The following is a 16398-nucleotide window of genomic DNA, read 5'->3' as shown; positions in this document are numbered from 1 at the left end:
ACAGCAATGGCCAGTATGGTTATGTCTGTGTTGAACCAGGCAACACAATTCTTGCTTCTTTTGTCACCTCATACACACAAATTTCCAGTGTGGCTAGATGACAGTGTATGTACATATAAAATGTACAGAGCTTATATGCTTCTGTTTCTTGAGCAGAAAACTGGACTGCTTTCTTCTCACATTCCTCAGTGAAACTGGTATCGCCAAAGCTCTTAACCCTAAAGCAGGGAATTTATACCTTGTGCAGTGCCATTGGTTCGGTTGATGCTATGAGAACAAACAAGTAACAAGTTGTTTTGTTTTTTTCGTCTTGTAACATACGAGGATCAAATAATGAGTTTACTGATACACTGCATGTGTCTGGATATATGACTTCCCACCCACCTCGTATATAGTCACCAAAAATTATCTCAGGCTTTAGAACTGGCTTTCATGTGGGAATAGTATCAACGTACCAAGAATTCTTCCTTGGAACAAACAAGGTAGTCTGGCATCATCCATTTTTCTTTACCAGATGCTTTTGCTGTAACCACTGTGACATTGCTTAGGACTTAATTCTCTTTAATCAAGTGTGCTGTCTTAAACATAGCAGAAACAGCAGTTGTAGCTTAAAACAGTGCTTAAAATGGGGCTTTCATGTGGATAAGAATTCCATGATTTTAAGAACCTGTGGTCATTCAGCTGGATAAACATGGAACTGGAATGGTCTTTGAGTGTCTGTAATGTAAGCTATGCAATTCATCTCTAAAATGTACCAGAGACACCCAGTTTATAAACTGGATGAATTTATGGATGAGTGTTTGAATCTGTGTCAGCTTCATATTTTAGCAGAAGAGTTTGGAGGAAGAGCAAAGTCTTTGAGGCATGGCTCAACACTGTTTAAACTTTATAGTTTAGAACATTGTATTGACTGGGAAGCTTAAGTGCTTACTGCCTTTAAGGACTTGGTTTGAATTTCCACTGTGCAAAAGGAGTCCCGAGGTAGTAGCTACTCTGGAAACCCATTTATGAAAAAGGCTCTGTAGGGAGAATATTACGTGCTCTTCATCTCTGCAAGCTGCCCTGCTCTTTTGATTAGTTGATGCTTCTCTAGGAGGCATTTGTCTCATGCTTTTGTTCCATCTTTTCTCTTTTACAACATGAAAGAAAATCCTGTGTTTCATGTGCTCCGCAGAGTTTCTTTCATCCTTCAAAGTGATGTTACTTTGCGATGAAATTTTGTCTATGAGCCTACTTTTGAGCTGTAAGGCTAAGTATTGTTTTTGTTGGCAGGGTTATAATTGCATGTTTACCGTGCATCATTGATTGATAACAGTAATGAAGTAAATAACTGAAGGATTTAGCTTATTTCCTTTTTCCATTCTTCTGTTTTTCACAGGTTCATTGCTAAACCATGTGCCTTAGGCCTTAAAGTCCAAGCCAACGGACCACAGAAAGCTCAACCTAATGCTATTCTGGAAAAAGTTTTCACAGCTATTACAAAGGTAGAGTATTTAATTGTAATATTAACCTTATAAAATGGGATACAGCACTGTAAACCATAGCTGAATAAAACAAAGCTAACTGCTAAATGTACTGCTGCATTTTTACAGCTGAAATCCAACCATGGAAATGTCAAGGTTGTTATTGTATGCCAGTTGGAGCAGTTGTGCAACCCTTCATGATGTTTCCTGTAAGCTTTTAAACAAAAGAGAGTTGTTATACTATGTAGGTGCCATATGGCCACCTACTTTGTTTTGCTGTTTATCTTTTAAAAATGAAAAAAAGAAAATATCATTCTGGGTTTTTCGATGGTTTTGTATGGTTTTGGTTTTGGTTGGTTTTGGGGTGTTGGTTTTTCGGGTGTTTTTTTTTTTTCGCTGGTTTGGGTTTTTTTTGTTTGTTTTGGGTTTTTTTCTGGTTTTTTTTTTTTTTTCTCCCTTAAGTAAAAGAAAGAGAATTGTGAGCCAGTAAGATTTAAATTACTGTTTTCCATGAAGTTTCAAAGTTATTCCTTTTAGGGAAGCTGCCTGAGCATAGGATGCTGGTGGCTTGCTGGTGTCCTAGCTGTTTATGTTATGCTGAATGTCCTTTGAAATTTGGAGAGATGGGGTGGTAGAAAAGTGGGGGGAGCCTGAAAAAATGATATTTTGAAGCTTGCAGACTTTTTTGCACAGAACAAGTGTTTGCCCGCTGCTGCTATCTCTGTCTCTGCAACTCTCACTGTATGAGATCTCAACTGAAAGTCTGTCCATGCTTCTGCAGCATCCTGAGCTTTTCCATAGCAATGAACAGTAATGAGATGTCCTGAAGACCCAGTGATCAGTAGGAACAGTGAAAACCCCAGTGGTCAGTGGTCATTTTGTAGCGGGAAGGCCTGTGGAGGCCAGAAAGATGAAGTTCTGCAGGAACTTCCCAGTGCCACATTGGCTTCAGGCTACAACTGAGCACACCACAGCAAAGGCATCAGCCTAAACTTCAGAGAGTGTTAAAGTCATAGGCAAACATAGGTTCAGTGTCAGGAACAGTGAAATATGCTGTGGATCTGTCTTGCTCGTGTCTCCTACCCTATTCTGAGATCCCTGTGGCACTTGTGGTTTGTGTCCTGTTTTCAGGGAGGGAATCACGCATACCTTGTTTCTAAAAGCTGCAGCACATATGCTCTGGCCCAGAATCAGCTAAAGGAAGAACAAATGGGATTTATTTATTTATTTAAATTTATTTTCCCTCACAGAATCTGCTAGTCCAACACAGGGCCTGGGTGTGTGATCTAGCGAAAGTCTGAGAGTCATGTTAGGAGTTGGCACACAGTTCCCAGCACCCAGTGCATGGAGACAAGTGCAAAGCACTCACAAAGGAGGTATCTGCTTTCCTGTGAGGTTTTGGTAGGGCTGTTTGGTAGCTGCTCTCAAGGAAACCGTCTGATTTACCTAGTTGTCTTTTTTTTTTTTTTGAGTCACGTTCAACAGTTCTCTCTAGTCTAACTCTGACTAGATTTTTCTAGTTACAAAGAATGGTTTTTCTTAACCTTCCATTGATAAAATAGTGGCTACTTTGGGTTGATGAGAAAACCTTTTTCTTTTTTTTTCTGAGATGGATGGCAAATATTTTACCCTTCTCTCATCCCTTCCCTTCCATTTCCTTTCCTTCCTGTCTTTTCCTGGAAGCCGATAGATGAATCTTCAGCCTGACAAAAGCTTTGCTGTTTTATCTCTTGAGACATTAAAAAAAGTCTTTATAATGGAAGCTCTTGTATCTCATTGAATGTATGTAACTGGCTTGCAGAAATAAAGCTGAAACTCCAGCAAAGAGGTTGTCCAAAAGCTTCTTCTGTTTCCTTAAAAAAATAATGTGATCAGGAGAAAATAGATAAATAGTCCTCATGCAGTACTGTATGTGTAGAATTGCTGAGTGATTGGAAGTGTGGCCTGTACTGCTCCTCTCTGTATACTACTCAAACTATAGCCTTTTGCCTTACATCTGCACTGTTTTAGAGCCACTCTAACGAAATGAGAGTTCCACATTTGCCGCTTTGGAGAATAATTGTGTGTAGCAAATTTTACAGGAAAAAAAATATTTTCTCCCTGTTGTCAAGGTGATTTTCCTTTTGAAGTTGCTACTTTGTTTAATGACCTCATTTTTGTAACATGAACATGTACAAACATGGAATATATTTTCTTTCCATGTCTGTCAAATAATCTTCATTACTGCAATAGTCTGTAGGACAAAGATCCTGATTCAGGGGGATGCAGGCCGTAGCGTGTGTCCTGCGGCGGGGTAGGGTGATGTTTCAAAGCCCCACTGTCTGAGAAATTCATGGCATTCAACCCCTACTTCTCATTATTTTCCTAGTTTCAAGCAAGATTTCGTGCCATTATCCTCCTTAAGGTTCTTAATTGTAATAACCTGCGTGCAATATTATAGCATATGTCCTTCTAGATTAATAATAGTCACTGTAAAGTTATTTTGGTGTGGATCTGTAAGCAGAAATTTCTGTGAAAGTAATTTTATTTCTATGTATCCATGTGTCTGACAGGCAGCTTGTAAGACATCAAGGGGCAATTACAGTGGTTCACGTCAGTTGGGTAAAGACATAATGTTTATCCTTCTCTGTTCTGTAGCATCCAGATGAGAAGAGGCTGGAGGGCCTCTCCAAGCAGCTGGACTGGGATGTACGCAGCATTCAACGTTGGTTTCGACAAAGACGCAACCAGGAAAAGCCCAGCACTCTTACGAAGTTCTGTGAGAGCATGTAAGGATGGTCTTTCTCTTCTTGTGTCTTGTTGAGCTTGTGTCCTCATCAGTTTCTTCCTTTGCTCTTTATGGGTATTTTTGTAGATGGGTAGAAAATGATACAAATGGATAGAATATAACTTCTTGAATGGGAAAAACAATCTCCTTTCTTCTGAAGGAGTCACATTGTACTTTTTTATGTACTTTCAATGTTGAAAAGCTGTCAAAAATCAGGTGGTTGTGATTCTATAGTGTCAGGATGCCAGCCTGATCTTTGAAGACAAATTGCTTGGTGCTAGGGTTGGAATCTATCTTCACAGCACCACCTTTAGCTATACAACCTGACAAAGATCTGAGATGGAGGAGCAAAGATAAGTCAGTTGGGTTAGTAAGCCCTGTGTTTGTTTGTTCTCATCCTAGGCTTGTCCCCTTTACTAGCCCATTTTCTCGGGTGCACTGAACTCTGAGAAGCTAAAGGCTCCTATGCTTTCTAGGAAGTTTCAGCTGCCAGTGTTTTCTTCTAAGGAATCTTTCCCAGCACCCAGCTGCTCTACAAGCTGGTTATCTACGTAAAGGTCATTTTTCTAATTAGACTCCATTGGTTTTAGTATTTAAGTTACGTTTGCATGCCAGCTGAATATAAAATCACAGAATGGTTAGGGTTGGAAAGGACCATCTAGTTCCAACCCCCATGCCATGGGCAGGGATGCCTAATACCAGACCATGTCACCCAAGGCTCTGTCCAGCCTGGCCTGTAATACTGCCAGGGAAGGAGCATTCACAAAATCTTGCTGAGACCATAAACAGGTATTGGCTTTATTACAACGTGTTGGTCATGTAGTTGTGTTATTGCTGCCTTTAAAAATCTAGTTAAACTTTTTTTTTAGCAGAGAAAGAAGTGATAGGTAGAAATGTCAGCAGAAATAGAGGAAAGCTACTTAAGTTGGAAGTCAAATCTTAGTTCATCTTGTTTTCCTTGTTTTGTATTGTGGGTGGTGGTGGTTGTGGTGGTGCTGGGTTTTTTTATTCTTAACAATTCTTAAAATATTTTTTTTAAGAAACTGCAAGTAGAGGAATCACTAAAACACTGCAGGCCAGCCAGAGAGAGAGGGGAGTGTGTGTGTGTGTGTGTGTGGAATATACAGTTTTATCATTCATACAGATTTCTCAAATATATTTAATCTTTTTCCTTTTGTAGATTTCCTAAGTATTGTCCTTAAAATTTATTTTCCTGTGGAGACATACAGGAAGCTTCATAATATGATCCTTAATAAATAATGTATTAAGACTTTTTTTTTTTCCCTATAGTCAAACCACAGGTGAAATATTATTCAAGCAGCAGCTGATACTTACTTTTACCAAAGGACTGAATAGGAGAGAAATCAGAAAAGTTACTGTTAAGCATATTGTATCTCTAGCACAGAGAGGTTTTTTTTATTATTATTTTAAAAGAAGAAAAATAAATTGTCTGAAGATGGTTGTCTTTTAATAAACAGAGGAAATTAGCTGTCAGAATACTTAAGTCCTTTCCTTGGTATTTACAGCTGAAGTCCACCTTAATATTTAATAAAGACAGGCAGGGAAGTGGTGTGGCTAAACGTAGCCATCCTGTTGCCAGCAGCTGATGGTCTTAGAGTTACTAATTTTTTAGATCAATGAAGAGCAACCTGTTTTCTTCAAGGGTTGTAGCTGTTAGTGTATGCACTTGCCTGCTTAACGTGTAGGAAACCTTGGGAAAAAATTAAAACTGTAATACTGTTAGAGCTAGCATATTTGAGTGGTGCATTTAGCTGATTCTATAACAGGTCAAAGACTTCACTCTTTTGTGTTAGTGCCAGCAGATTTGGGCTGACCTAGAGGTAGAATTAACTTAAACATACCATGAAATACAGGCTCAGACAGGAAAGTTATGGGTACTCAACTTGCTCCTTTGTGGCATACGTTGTGGAAGGACGTGCAGATCAGAGCTATGCATGCAGACTGGAAGGTAAGCTGTAATGAATGTCATTAACTTGTGCTGATAGAACTAAGTGCCAGCTTCATTTAGAAAGAGTTGTTGGGCATTACTGCAATATGTGTAATAAATAGTAAGGGTAATGCTTGTCCAGAAAGAAGCAAAGTGGCATAAATAATAAGTGGATAGTTAGGTTCTGTCTGCTTGTGGTTTACAGAAGATGTAGTGGGAATTGCCTCTCCATCTCTCTGCATATAAGGTGCTGTGAGAATGTGGTGTTACTCAACCAACCGCATGTGCATTGTCCCAAGGGTATTTCCAGTGGTGCTGTGTACTACTAGCTGTCCTGTCATGCACGTTGGGTGGAGTTGTTGGCAGGTAGTCAGAATAGCATTGGGAAGCTGGGGAATACCCTTTTTCCCCCCTCAGTATGGGTGTTAAATGGTTGTGTAGTTAAGTCTATCTGTCAGGGCACTAAGTGTGGACTCACTTCAGTATGTTTAAGCAAAGAAATCCTTCTGTATGACATCTGTAGCTTTTTCACAGCTATTAAGTTACTGTGGTGGCTTTTTGGATGAAGAGTCTATGTGTGGCAGCTTCTTTGGAGCTCTGGGTGACATGAAGCACACGTTCCCATGACAGTCGTGGGAAGAGTAGCACTCTGAGTCTTTAGTAACTGGTGTGTCAGTGGAGAGTTTTGTAGCCCCAACAGAACAAAATGTGCCCTTACATAATAAGCAGGCACAGAGCAAGAAAAATGACAGTGATCCCCACCTACACCTTCAACTGCTGAGCTGCTGCTGGCCTTCCAGAGAAGGCTTCAGTTTTTCTGGCAACTTTATTGATTGGCTGTGACTTTGGAAGAAAAGTGACAGAACCCACAGCAAATGTGGAGCTGCTTAAAAAGAACTTCAACTCTTTTTTTTTTTTTTTTATATGGAGATGATTCAGTGCTGCTAGAAAAAGTAAGCTTTGGGCCCAGAATGGCTTTTCCATGATGCAGAGAAGGCAGCTGTGCCAGAAGGGCAGTAGGCCATTTCTGACTGTGTTGTCTGACTTGCCAAATGAGTAGTGTGGGTACTGTCTAAGGTAGAGGAGCTTCAGTAGGAAAAAGGCTGAGAGTTTCCAATAGGACAAAGGCTGAGAGTGAAACTGAATGACAAATATGCTTGCCTGAGACAAATGACACTTGAGATCCAGGCCCAAGCACACTAAACCAGTAACTTAATGATCAGATTTTTCTTGTCCCTGATTTCTCACTTTCTCAACACCTTTCCTTCTTTTTCTTTTCAAGCAATGGCAATTCTGGACCTAAACAGAGTTAAACATGGAATAATTCCTTTGATGCCAGCTTTTGTCGAATATCCTGGGCATTAGCAGATGGTAGTATATGAATGAAAAGGCAGTAATAAAGTCTCTTGTTTGTAGATTCTGGTTTTGCCACAGCATTGTAGTGAAGATAAATTACTTGCCAGGAACCTTCACCAGCAACTACCCCATAGAGTTTTGTGTGGCAGTCTGAAAGCGCCATTTGATTGTCAGAGCTCTGGAGACCAGTAATGGTGAGACTTCAATGGCATCACATACCTGCTTAAAATTTCAGATGTTATAATTATTAGTACCTATATGCAATAGCTAATTTTGTTGGGTGATGACTCATGATCCAGTATTAGTCAGAAAGACAATGATAAATGGGATGCTGAGGGTTATTTTATTAACAAATTAGTGAGTTGTTCCTCAAGGATTTGGTGATTCTGACATGAAGCTTGGAGTTAGAAGAGTGTTTGCAGTTGCTAGGAAAGGCATCCACCTAGCATAACCTCAGATTGTAATGCCCAAGCACTTACCTTATTAGCTGCAGGGGAGAGCTTTTCTTTCTCTTGTGGGAATATAGGCAGTTTGCTCCTTCCTTCAACTTGAAGGATCCAAGGTGCATAATGGAGGAAAAAAAAGTGGTGAACTGAGTGTGCAAATTAGCCCTTTTGTACTGCCATGCATTTCTGTTGCTTTTTATTCCTTTCTCTCTGTCCCCATGATACAGCCTAACATCAAGGAAAGACAAGCTGTCTCCTGAGCAAGAGAGTAGTAGTACTCTGCTCTCTATATAGAGCATGAGAATGCACAGAAGGGGCACTATCTTGAGTCTTTTCTGAAGCCTATGTAGTTTCTGCATTATTCATGGAGAGTGTCTGCAGTACTTTGCAATGCTAAAAGTTGTTTCTGGAGAGGACTATCAGTGTCTTTATAGGCAGGTGTTATAAATTGGATCAAATGCTCTACCAACTATGCTGGAGAATAGTTATAGCACGGGGGGGGGGGGGGGTTGTGTGGAGCGTCTGACTACAAAAAAGTTCCCAAGAATGCCTTAAGGAAGAATGTTGCATTTTAATTTAGTGCAGGGGGAATTCCAAACATGGAATAAATCTAGTGGGGAAAGGGCTTCAAGGTATGCTGGAGGCAATTGGAAGTATATAACTCTTGGAAGACCATGAATGGTGACTTTGCTGATGGCCAGATAGGATACAGGATCCAAGAATGTCTTTGTTAATGTCTGATGAGTCAGAAGGCCAATGCAGTAGTGACTTTCAAACCACTTCAGTTTCTTCCCAGTTTTGGTGTATTGCACTTCTGCTCATGCTATGAGTGTGTACCTGTTCTTCTCCCTTGTTGTCCAGAGCAAAGTGAAAGAACCTGCGATGCCCTAATTTGTTAGTCTGGGACTTTGGAATGTCATCAGGATCATGACTGGTCCGTCCTACAGCTATATACATTTAAGCAAGCAGATTATCAGAGATGTGGTTTCGAAGGAGTGGCTGACAGAAACGTGCCTGAGAGAGCTTTTTGAGTTTATGCAACAATGTGCATGTTGAAAGCATGGAAATGTGCCAAATGAAGAGCCAAAGATTTATTCCCGCCTCCCTCATTCTTCTCTAGAAGAAGCTTGGATACTGAAGTATCTGTAAGTGGGATGCCTTTTAGTTTTGATGTAGGGGAGAAAAGAGTCTCTGTCTCATCTCCAAGCTAGAGCATACTGGTTTTGCTAAGGAACTGAAATTGTGTTTCATTGTGTTTATGCATGATGTTTTTAGGGAGATTTTATCTATTTATAGCTGTATATATATGAGCATATGCACGTGTGTGTATAGAAAGAGACCAATGTATACAGATTCTACTTTGTTGGGTTTGTTTGTGGTTTTTTTTTTTTTGCTTGCCATGCACATTTCTGTGAAAATTTTAGGGGCAGTTTACAACTTCTTGGCCATATTGTTTCTCTCAACTAGCAGTGTAATTCTACAAAATTGCACTGGAAAAATAACTATGCAGTGGAAAGAAATCAAGGCAGCTGCTTGGTTGTTGAATTTCTGAACTGTGTTAATACAGATCTTCACAAAGCACATAAAGGAATTCATCAGTCTGTGCTTTGTGTGTAACAGTAAAGCACTAGAAAATAAATAGGCATCAAAAAGCTTCTAGCTCTGAATTTTTAATAGCCTCAGGCCTTCTTAAGTTAGCTTCTAAAATACTGCTGAATACAATAATCTTTGAGATGCAAGCAAAAATGTGGTAAAATGGCATTGCAGGTCCATTTAATTCTGATTTGTGAATACAGATTTTCAGCTGCCTTAGAGCTACTTGCAATCAGCATTTCACAACCAGGAAAAAGAACAAGGGGATAGGTCTGTAAAGCTGTGCTACGTGCTCTGAGCCGAGTGTGATAGTTACTGTTCAATGGCCATAGAATTACCAAATCTCCCCCATTTTCCCCTGCTGTTTTCCATGGGCAGGAAGGGCTGTTCCTTCTCATGCTCTCACAGGTATGAGGCATAACCTCTTGTCTGCTGCTCTGATCTGTTCAGGAGATCGAAAGCCTTGGTAGCTCAATTACCTGCTTTGTGAAAGGGAAACTGTACACCTAACTAGTATGCTGATAAAGAGTTAGAGATTTTCCTTGCTATTATAATTCTGGAATGTTTTTAACTGGGCAGATACTTAGTTCTGCTGCTCGTTCTTGTAATGTCCTGCAGCAGGCTGTGTGCTGCATCTGGGTGTTCCTGGGACAGGTGCTTCTCTTGACAGATAGTCATAGGACAGCAGGCTCCCCTGAAAGAGAAAGCATCAAGGAAAATCCAAAAATTCTGGAAGTCACTGTGAAACAGCATTAAATTCTGCAATGAGGCGTAGAGTACTGGAAGCCTGTAAATAATTGTCATTATTTCTTTCTTCTGGAACACTGTACTGAAACAATCAATAGGACTGATAAATGTTTAGGCAGGTAAAAAAGGTGAGTCGTTTGCATATTTTTCTTGCTGATCCTTAACAACTTTTCAGTATTTCAATTAGCTTTCGATGACTTGAGTGAAATATTCATTGGTGCTTCACAGAAGCAATACTGGAGCTGCTGCTTTACATTTGATTGTGGGGTCTGAAGAACGCAATATTGTGTGGTATCATTGAGGGGTGGGAAGTGTACATCTGTGTAGGCCTCTCTGAGTCTGGATGTAGATTTTTATTTTAATTCTTTTTCTTTTCCTTTCTCCTCACTATGGCCTTAAAACAAAGGGAGCTGTGCAGGAAGAATAAGAGGAAGAGTATTCCTTCAAGGACAATAGCTAGCTTTACAGCCAAGAGGCTGCTTTGGCTCTGGTTAGGCAATAAGGTGGTTTTCCCAAAGCTGCTAACTCAAAACACCACTGTGCTAAAACAGACCTGTAAAGGGAAAGCCAAGGAAGCTGTCTTTCCAGATGTGATTGGCTGTGACTGACCCAGTTTCTCTGAGTGCCAGTGTCAAGCTGAGAAGCTGCCCAAGCTAACTTATTTTAACCAAGGGGGGCATCAAGTCAAGGCTAAACAGTGGGAACAGAGATTTTTCTTTAATTCCACTCAGTGAAGTGTAGCACTTTGCAAAACGAATCTTGGGGCATCCTGCTTTCCTTTGAAGAAGTTTCAGTGTCACTGTTTGCTACTGCTGTCTGTGCACTTCAGGTGTGACCAGCTTATTTTATCAAAAGGAAAGAGGAACAACTCTTTATGTTGTAGCTCATGCTACATGACCTATCTTTGTAAAACAGTGTGCTCTGTTAAAATTAATTATCTGAGAAATTACTTTCACTTAGAATAAACCTTCATGGCTTCATTTATTTTTTTTGTTGGAACCAACAGTTGTTTATTACACACATACAGAATCCTATCCACAGTTGTGATCCCCCCCTCCGCCATGTGAAGTGCTTATTGGTTTGTACTAATTGCACTTGAAAGAGCAGTAAAAGTTGAGTCTGACAGGCTTCACAGAAGTAAGACCACTTCAGTGATGTTTTCTGAAGGTCTTTATTGATTACTTCTATTATTTTTTTTTTCTTTACTGAATGTCATGTGACTAAGTAACGTGTATCTTTCCACTAAAAGGAAAGGGAACCTTCATATCAATGAATCCTAATAGTAGTATGTCATAAAACTGCTGGTGAAAGTAAATTGGTAGTTCTTAAATAGCCATATATTCCTCGTAAAGCAAAAAGTATGTTCCTGTTTGGTTTTGGTTTTAACCACTAGAAGGGACCTGTAACCCTTCTGTGTGATTTCTAAGGTAGAACGTCTAGAGAAAGAACAGCTAATAACAAAATTGGATTCTTGGTATTATCAGACTTGAGAGGTTCTATTACCGTTTTCAGCATCCTATGTGTCTCTAAAAACAGCAGCTTGAAGATCTCTGCTCTCATTTACTTGAAACAAAGTAATGTCTAAAAAAAGAAAGGTCAACTTTGCCTTCGCAGTGGAACCAAACCTGGAAAACAAGGGTCACTGTCATGCTTTGTTTTGCCCCAGGCAATCTCATCTCCTGTGGGCTGCACTTCATGAATACTGATTTGCTGCTGGACTCCCTTCTGTGGTGGTGGTGTTACTTCTTTCCAGAAGGGAATACAGGCCCTATTGAAAGGATAATTCATTGAAAGATAATTCACTTCAGGGTTTCCTCCAGACAGATGACATGGATATAAAATTTACCAAATCTGACTCTTCCAGCTGGGATATCATGTTATCCAAGTAGAGGTAGTGCGTCTGCATTATGCCATAGGGCAAGCAGCACTTTTGGTGTCCGGCTGTAAAAAACACCATTCTGGCAAGGTGAAGTGCCATTAGTATTAGTGTTTCAGAAATGTGGATCCTTCTTGCAGAGATGAAAGAAAACAAAGGAGGGGAGAGGGCAGCAACAAAAAAAAAACCCACAAATCCTTACAAAGTTTCAGACCATATATGAATGTGAAATAGATCCTGGGTATGTTCTATCCAGTGTTGCAGCCCTGAGCGCCGTATATATGAGCCCATCCAAACTAGCTGGTCTCTTGCAACCTTGAACTCTGAAGTGTCAGGGTTAGGATTCATACGTTAGGTGATAGGGATTTGATGATGTGTTAGTGTAAGGAAAGGGGGAATAACAAAAGCTAGCTCTTGCACTACTTGGAAATGCTGCCTTTGAAGGGAATAGATCTGTTACTGGTGAAACCTATAGAACTGGATTGCCTGGCGCTATTTCCCATTGTGCTGCTAGACTGGTGTAAGCAGAACAAACTGTTCCATTGTCATGTTTAATTCAAATTTTCATTAAATGTAGTGTGACAATATGGTGCTTTGCAGATGCAAATAGCAGCACAGTGACTGTAGATGCTACAAGGATTGTACAGATCAGAGACAGTGGAAGAGAGAGGGTAGTCTTAGTACAAGATAAAAGCATATGGAAGTGATTACGTGTATAAAGAAAATAAAAGGAGAACATCATCTGCCTGTCTCATTGTACAAGAACCAGGAGGTATTAAATGAAAAAGGAAAGGAGCATATTCAGAATTGAATAGTGACAACAATTTTTCACACTCATGAGTAATTAAACAGGATTTCATGTTTCTGTTATGGAGTTCATTGCTCTCCTGAGTCAATAATTCAGGTAATTAAAAAGGTTGTTTTATTTACTTGGGCAACCAGATTATTTGGAATTGTGCTTACAAATAGATGTAGTATATATACTATGGATACTATATATATATTGTATATGCATGTAGAATATATACTGTATATATGCAACTTAAGTCTTTAGCTACAAAGTATCATGCATGCAGAAGCTGAGGTACAGAGGTAGGGAAGAGAAGAGCCATGTGAGTAGATGGCATTTGTGGCATGAAGGACGTAGCAGGGAGTAGGGCCTCAGGTGCTGGCAGTTTTGCAGTGCAGCTTGGCAAGGGAGGACATACGTTTTCAAAGAGATTTGGAGGGAGTTGGAGTTTGCAAAATTGTTCCAGAACAGGCAAGATGTGACCTTCACTGAATGTGAGAAGAGTTTATTATAGCTGCAGGTGGTAGGGAAATTGAGATGAGTCACAGATGCCAAAAAGGAGACTAATTGAAGTCGTCAAACAAGTGGCAACTAAAGTGTAGAGAGCAGCAAAGATGATCAGGCAATTGTTATCTATAGTAAGCATGTACAATACTGTGATTTTTATCACAGTAGTGTAAGGGGTACATCTAGTTTCCGGGGTTGATACATTCAAGAACCTATTATTCCCTTAAGAGTATTATATCTAATACCACAGAAAAGGAAAAGGGATGTGTCTGAATGCAAGGCCTCCATAGAAGGTAAAAGAGAGTGAGGAATTTAAACTGAGACTCATGTCAGGGAAAACAGTGCTGTGCAAAAAGACCTGGAGTCAGTTTTGGATATATAAAGCTAAGACTGAAATCTTGGCCAGTTATACATCAGGATAAGATGTAAATAGGTCAATACTATGTACATCACAGATTCCTTTGTCTGATACCAGGGCAGACAGAGTTGAATTTGGTTTTTCCTCAGCCACATGTGAAGTCAGTGCAGAAGAGTATTGGTGAAGCTTTTTCTTTAGGGTAAATACACTTTTTCTTATTGATGTTGTTCAGAGATGGTTCACTCGTGGCTTCCCTGTTCCAAGAGAAAGAGGGTAAGACAGCACTAGTTGCCTTGAGTTACATAAATACGGTAATTGGTAACCTGAGTCCCTGAACACATGTATGAGTTAATGGCTGGCAAGCTGTCCTAGTTTCCAAGTTGTGGGAACATAGTGCAGCCACTGACAGCAACTTTAATTCTGCTCTAACACTTGCTCTCTGATGAATCAAGACTAACATCTTGCACTTACCTCCTCTCCAAAACACAGCTTACTCAGCACTTATGCTTCTTCAGGCAGAATCCGGCAATGACACCCAGCTGCTACTTTGTGGTTTGCTGAGGGTTTATGCCTTCAGCTTCACCTTTCTGAGCCTTCTGTATTAGACTGACTATTCACATTTATTTGGTGTCCAGGCTGGACAAATAGCTTATTTATATATCCTTTTATGATTTTATCATGCACTTTGGTGCTGTAGCATGCTTGCACACACTGACTCAGGCTCTGTTCAGCAGCACAGCTTACTGTTGCAGCTCTAGTGAGCAGTAAAGGCCACCTCTCTGACCTTTGTGTACTTGCCCTCCCATTTGCCCTGTCCTGTGCCAGACAGCTGGCTGTACAGCTGCTTTGTAGGGCAGCACACTATGCTTACTGGGGTTAAAGGTCACCCTGCATAAAATCATAGGGTGCTTGTCAGTCAGATTTTCCTGTTGTGGGTCTCAAGGTGGTCACACAAGTACGCTGGAGTACTGTTGCTTGTGGTGGTGGAAATACACATGCATCCAGGTAACAGAGGAGGCATGAGAAGTACTTGCATCCAGTGTGAAATCGCAGGTTTTGGTGTGGTGGAGGGGAGAAGAGGGGAAACTGCTGGAGCAGGGCATGGTGTGCCATGCAATGCTGTATGTAACTGCATCTCTTCCTGCTGCCAGCTCTGGAAGTGCTTAGATTAACACTGGCTGTGCGAATGAATGTTTTTCTGCTGAACAGCTGCTCTTACGGCTCTGCTTACAATCTATATCTAACTCTGTCATTATTTCTCAATTTTGAACGGTAAAATACAGGCTCTGGGGCTGTTCTTGTCGTGAAGCTATCCCACTGCTTTAGAAAGCCGAACAGTCTGGTGAAGGGGAAGGTAGACTTCTTGCAACTCCTTAGTATGCTCCTCAAGAGACTTCAGTTAGTTTGGGACCAATATGAAACAGACCCGAGAATTGCTTAAGGTTAGCAGTTTGCCTCATAATCCTTTCCTACCATATCTGCTGTGCTTATGTGTGAATCTGGTGTATGATCTCTGTTTTCTCTTTTTGGGTTTGGTCTCAGGATGTCTCAGTGCCCAAGCATGGGGCTAGGGGAAAATGAAAACATCAGTTAAGTGTCAGGAATCAACAGTGCTGTTCCCATGCTGTTCTGCAGGAGCAGACAGGCAAAGATTTCCATGCCATGTCCTCAGACCATGCTCACTATATTTTTAGACCATGCTGTAAGCACTTTTCATTTTGCATCTTATGAAATTCCCATCTTCCCTCAAATTGGATTACTTAAAACTTTGAATTCCCTGCCCTTGCTGCCTTCTCTGACACAGTTTTTAACACAGTTAATAAATTTAAATTAACTCAGGTACTGGTCCTGCAAAGACTTAACATTATCCACTGCACATTAAGCGAGGTTGTAATAAATTAACTAGGTTTCCATTCTCTTGCGGCTTATGTGTGCTCATCATTATTTTATGTTATGGAAATTAAATAATTCTTCCCTAAGTTCTAATAATGTGAACACGAGTTCAAAATCACAGTGGCAACATAACAATTAAAGGCAACTAAAGGAAAACTGCAAAAGCTGCAGTAGCTGCTGCTTTTTTGTTTCGCACTCCTTGAACTGTCTTCATTATGGAAGAGGCTGATTGCCTTCTTTGGTCAGCCTCAGCTTTAAAGGAAGTTGCCCAACACTGCAGAAAAGTTGCTTGGAAATGAAGGAACATGAAGACAGAGCTGGGATTTTTCAGAAGGGGTACAAGGGATGTACAACTGAGAAAGCAAGGGCTCAGTCTGAGATGCTGCAGATAATCAAGACTACTCTTGATGCTTAATAAATGGGATTCACAGGGTTTGAACCAATTCTTGGTTGAGGAGAATCTTCTGTGAATTCAGTACAGGGTTTTCTGCGAATTTATCTCATTTTACTTTTGAAGCATTGGGCTGCTGTTTCTTCACCATTTGTTAGTGTGTTTTTCTGTGATGCTGATCTCTGCTAAGTGGTAGATTTCAGGTACTGATACCTCTTGTTCTCTTGTTAAACATATTTTATTGCTGCCAACATTTGAGGGCT

The 16398-nt window shown here is 40.3% G+C and overlaps 1 protein-coding gene across 5 annotated transcripts in view; it reads left to right on the top strand.

Moving 5' to 3' along the window:
- The window catches only part of CERS6 (ceramide synthase 6), a 120058-nt gene that overhangs the window by 35906 nt on the left and 67754 nt on the right, over nt 1-16398 (top strand). For all 5 annotated transcript variants that reach the window (XM_061343212.1, XM_061343174.1, XM_061343203.1 and 2 more), the window contains 2 exons: nt 1379-1484; nt 4101-4231. In XM_061343212.1, the coding sequence (XP_061199196.1) occupies nt 1379-1484; nt 4101-4231 (237 nt within the window). The remainder of the gene's footprint in view (nt 1-1378; nt 1485-4100; nt 4232-16398) is intronic.

The sequence above is a fragment of the Neopsephotus bourkii genome, unplaced genomic scaffold, assembly GCF_033783945.1.
Source record: "Neopsephotus bourkii isolate Nb327-2 ecotype Australia unplaced genomic scaffold, CSIRO-AGI_Nbou_v1 NB_196, whole genome shotgun sequence".
NCBI classification, from domain to species: Eukaryota; Metazoa; Chordata; class Aves; order Psittaciformes; family Psittacidae; genus Neopsephotus; species Neopsephotus bourkii.
This window is presented reverse-complemented; position numbering and strand designations above follow the sequence as displayed.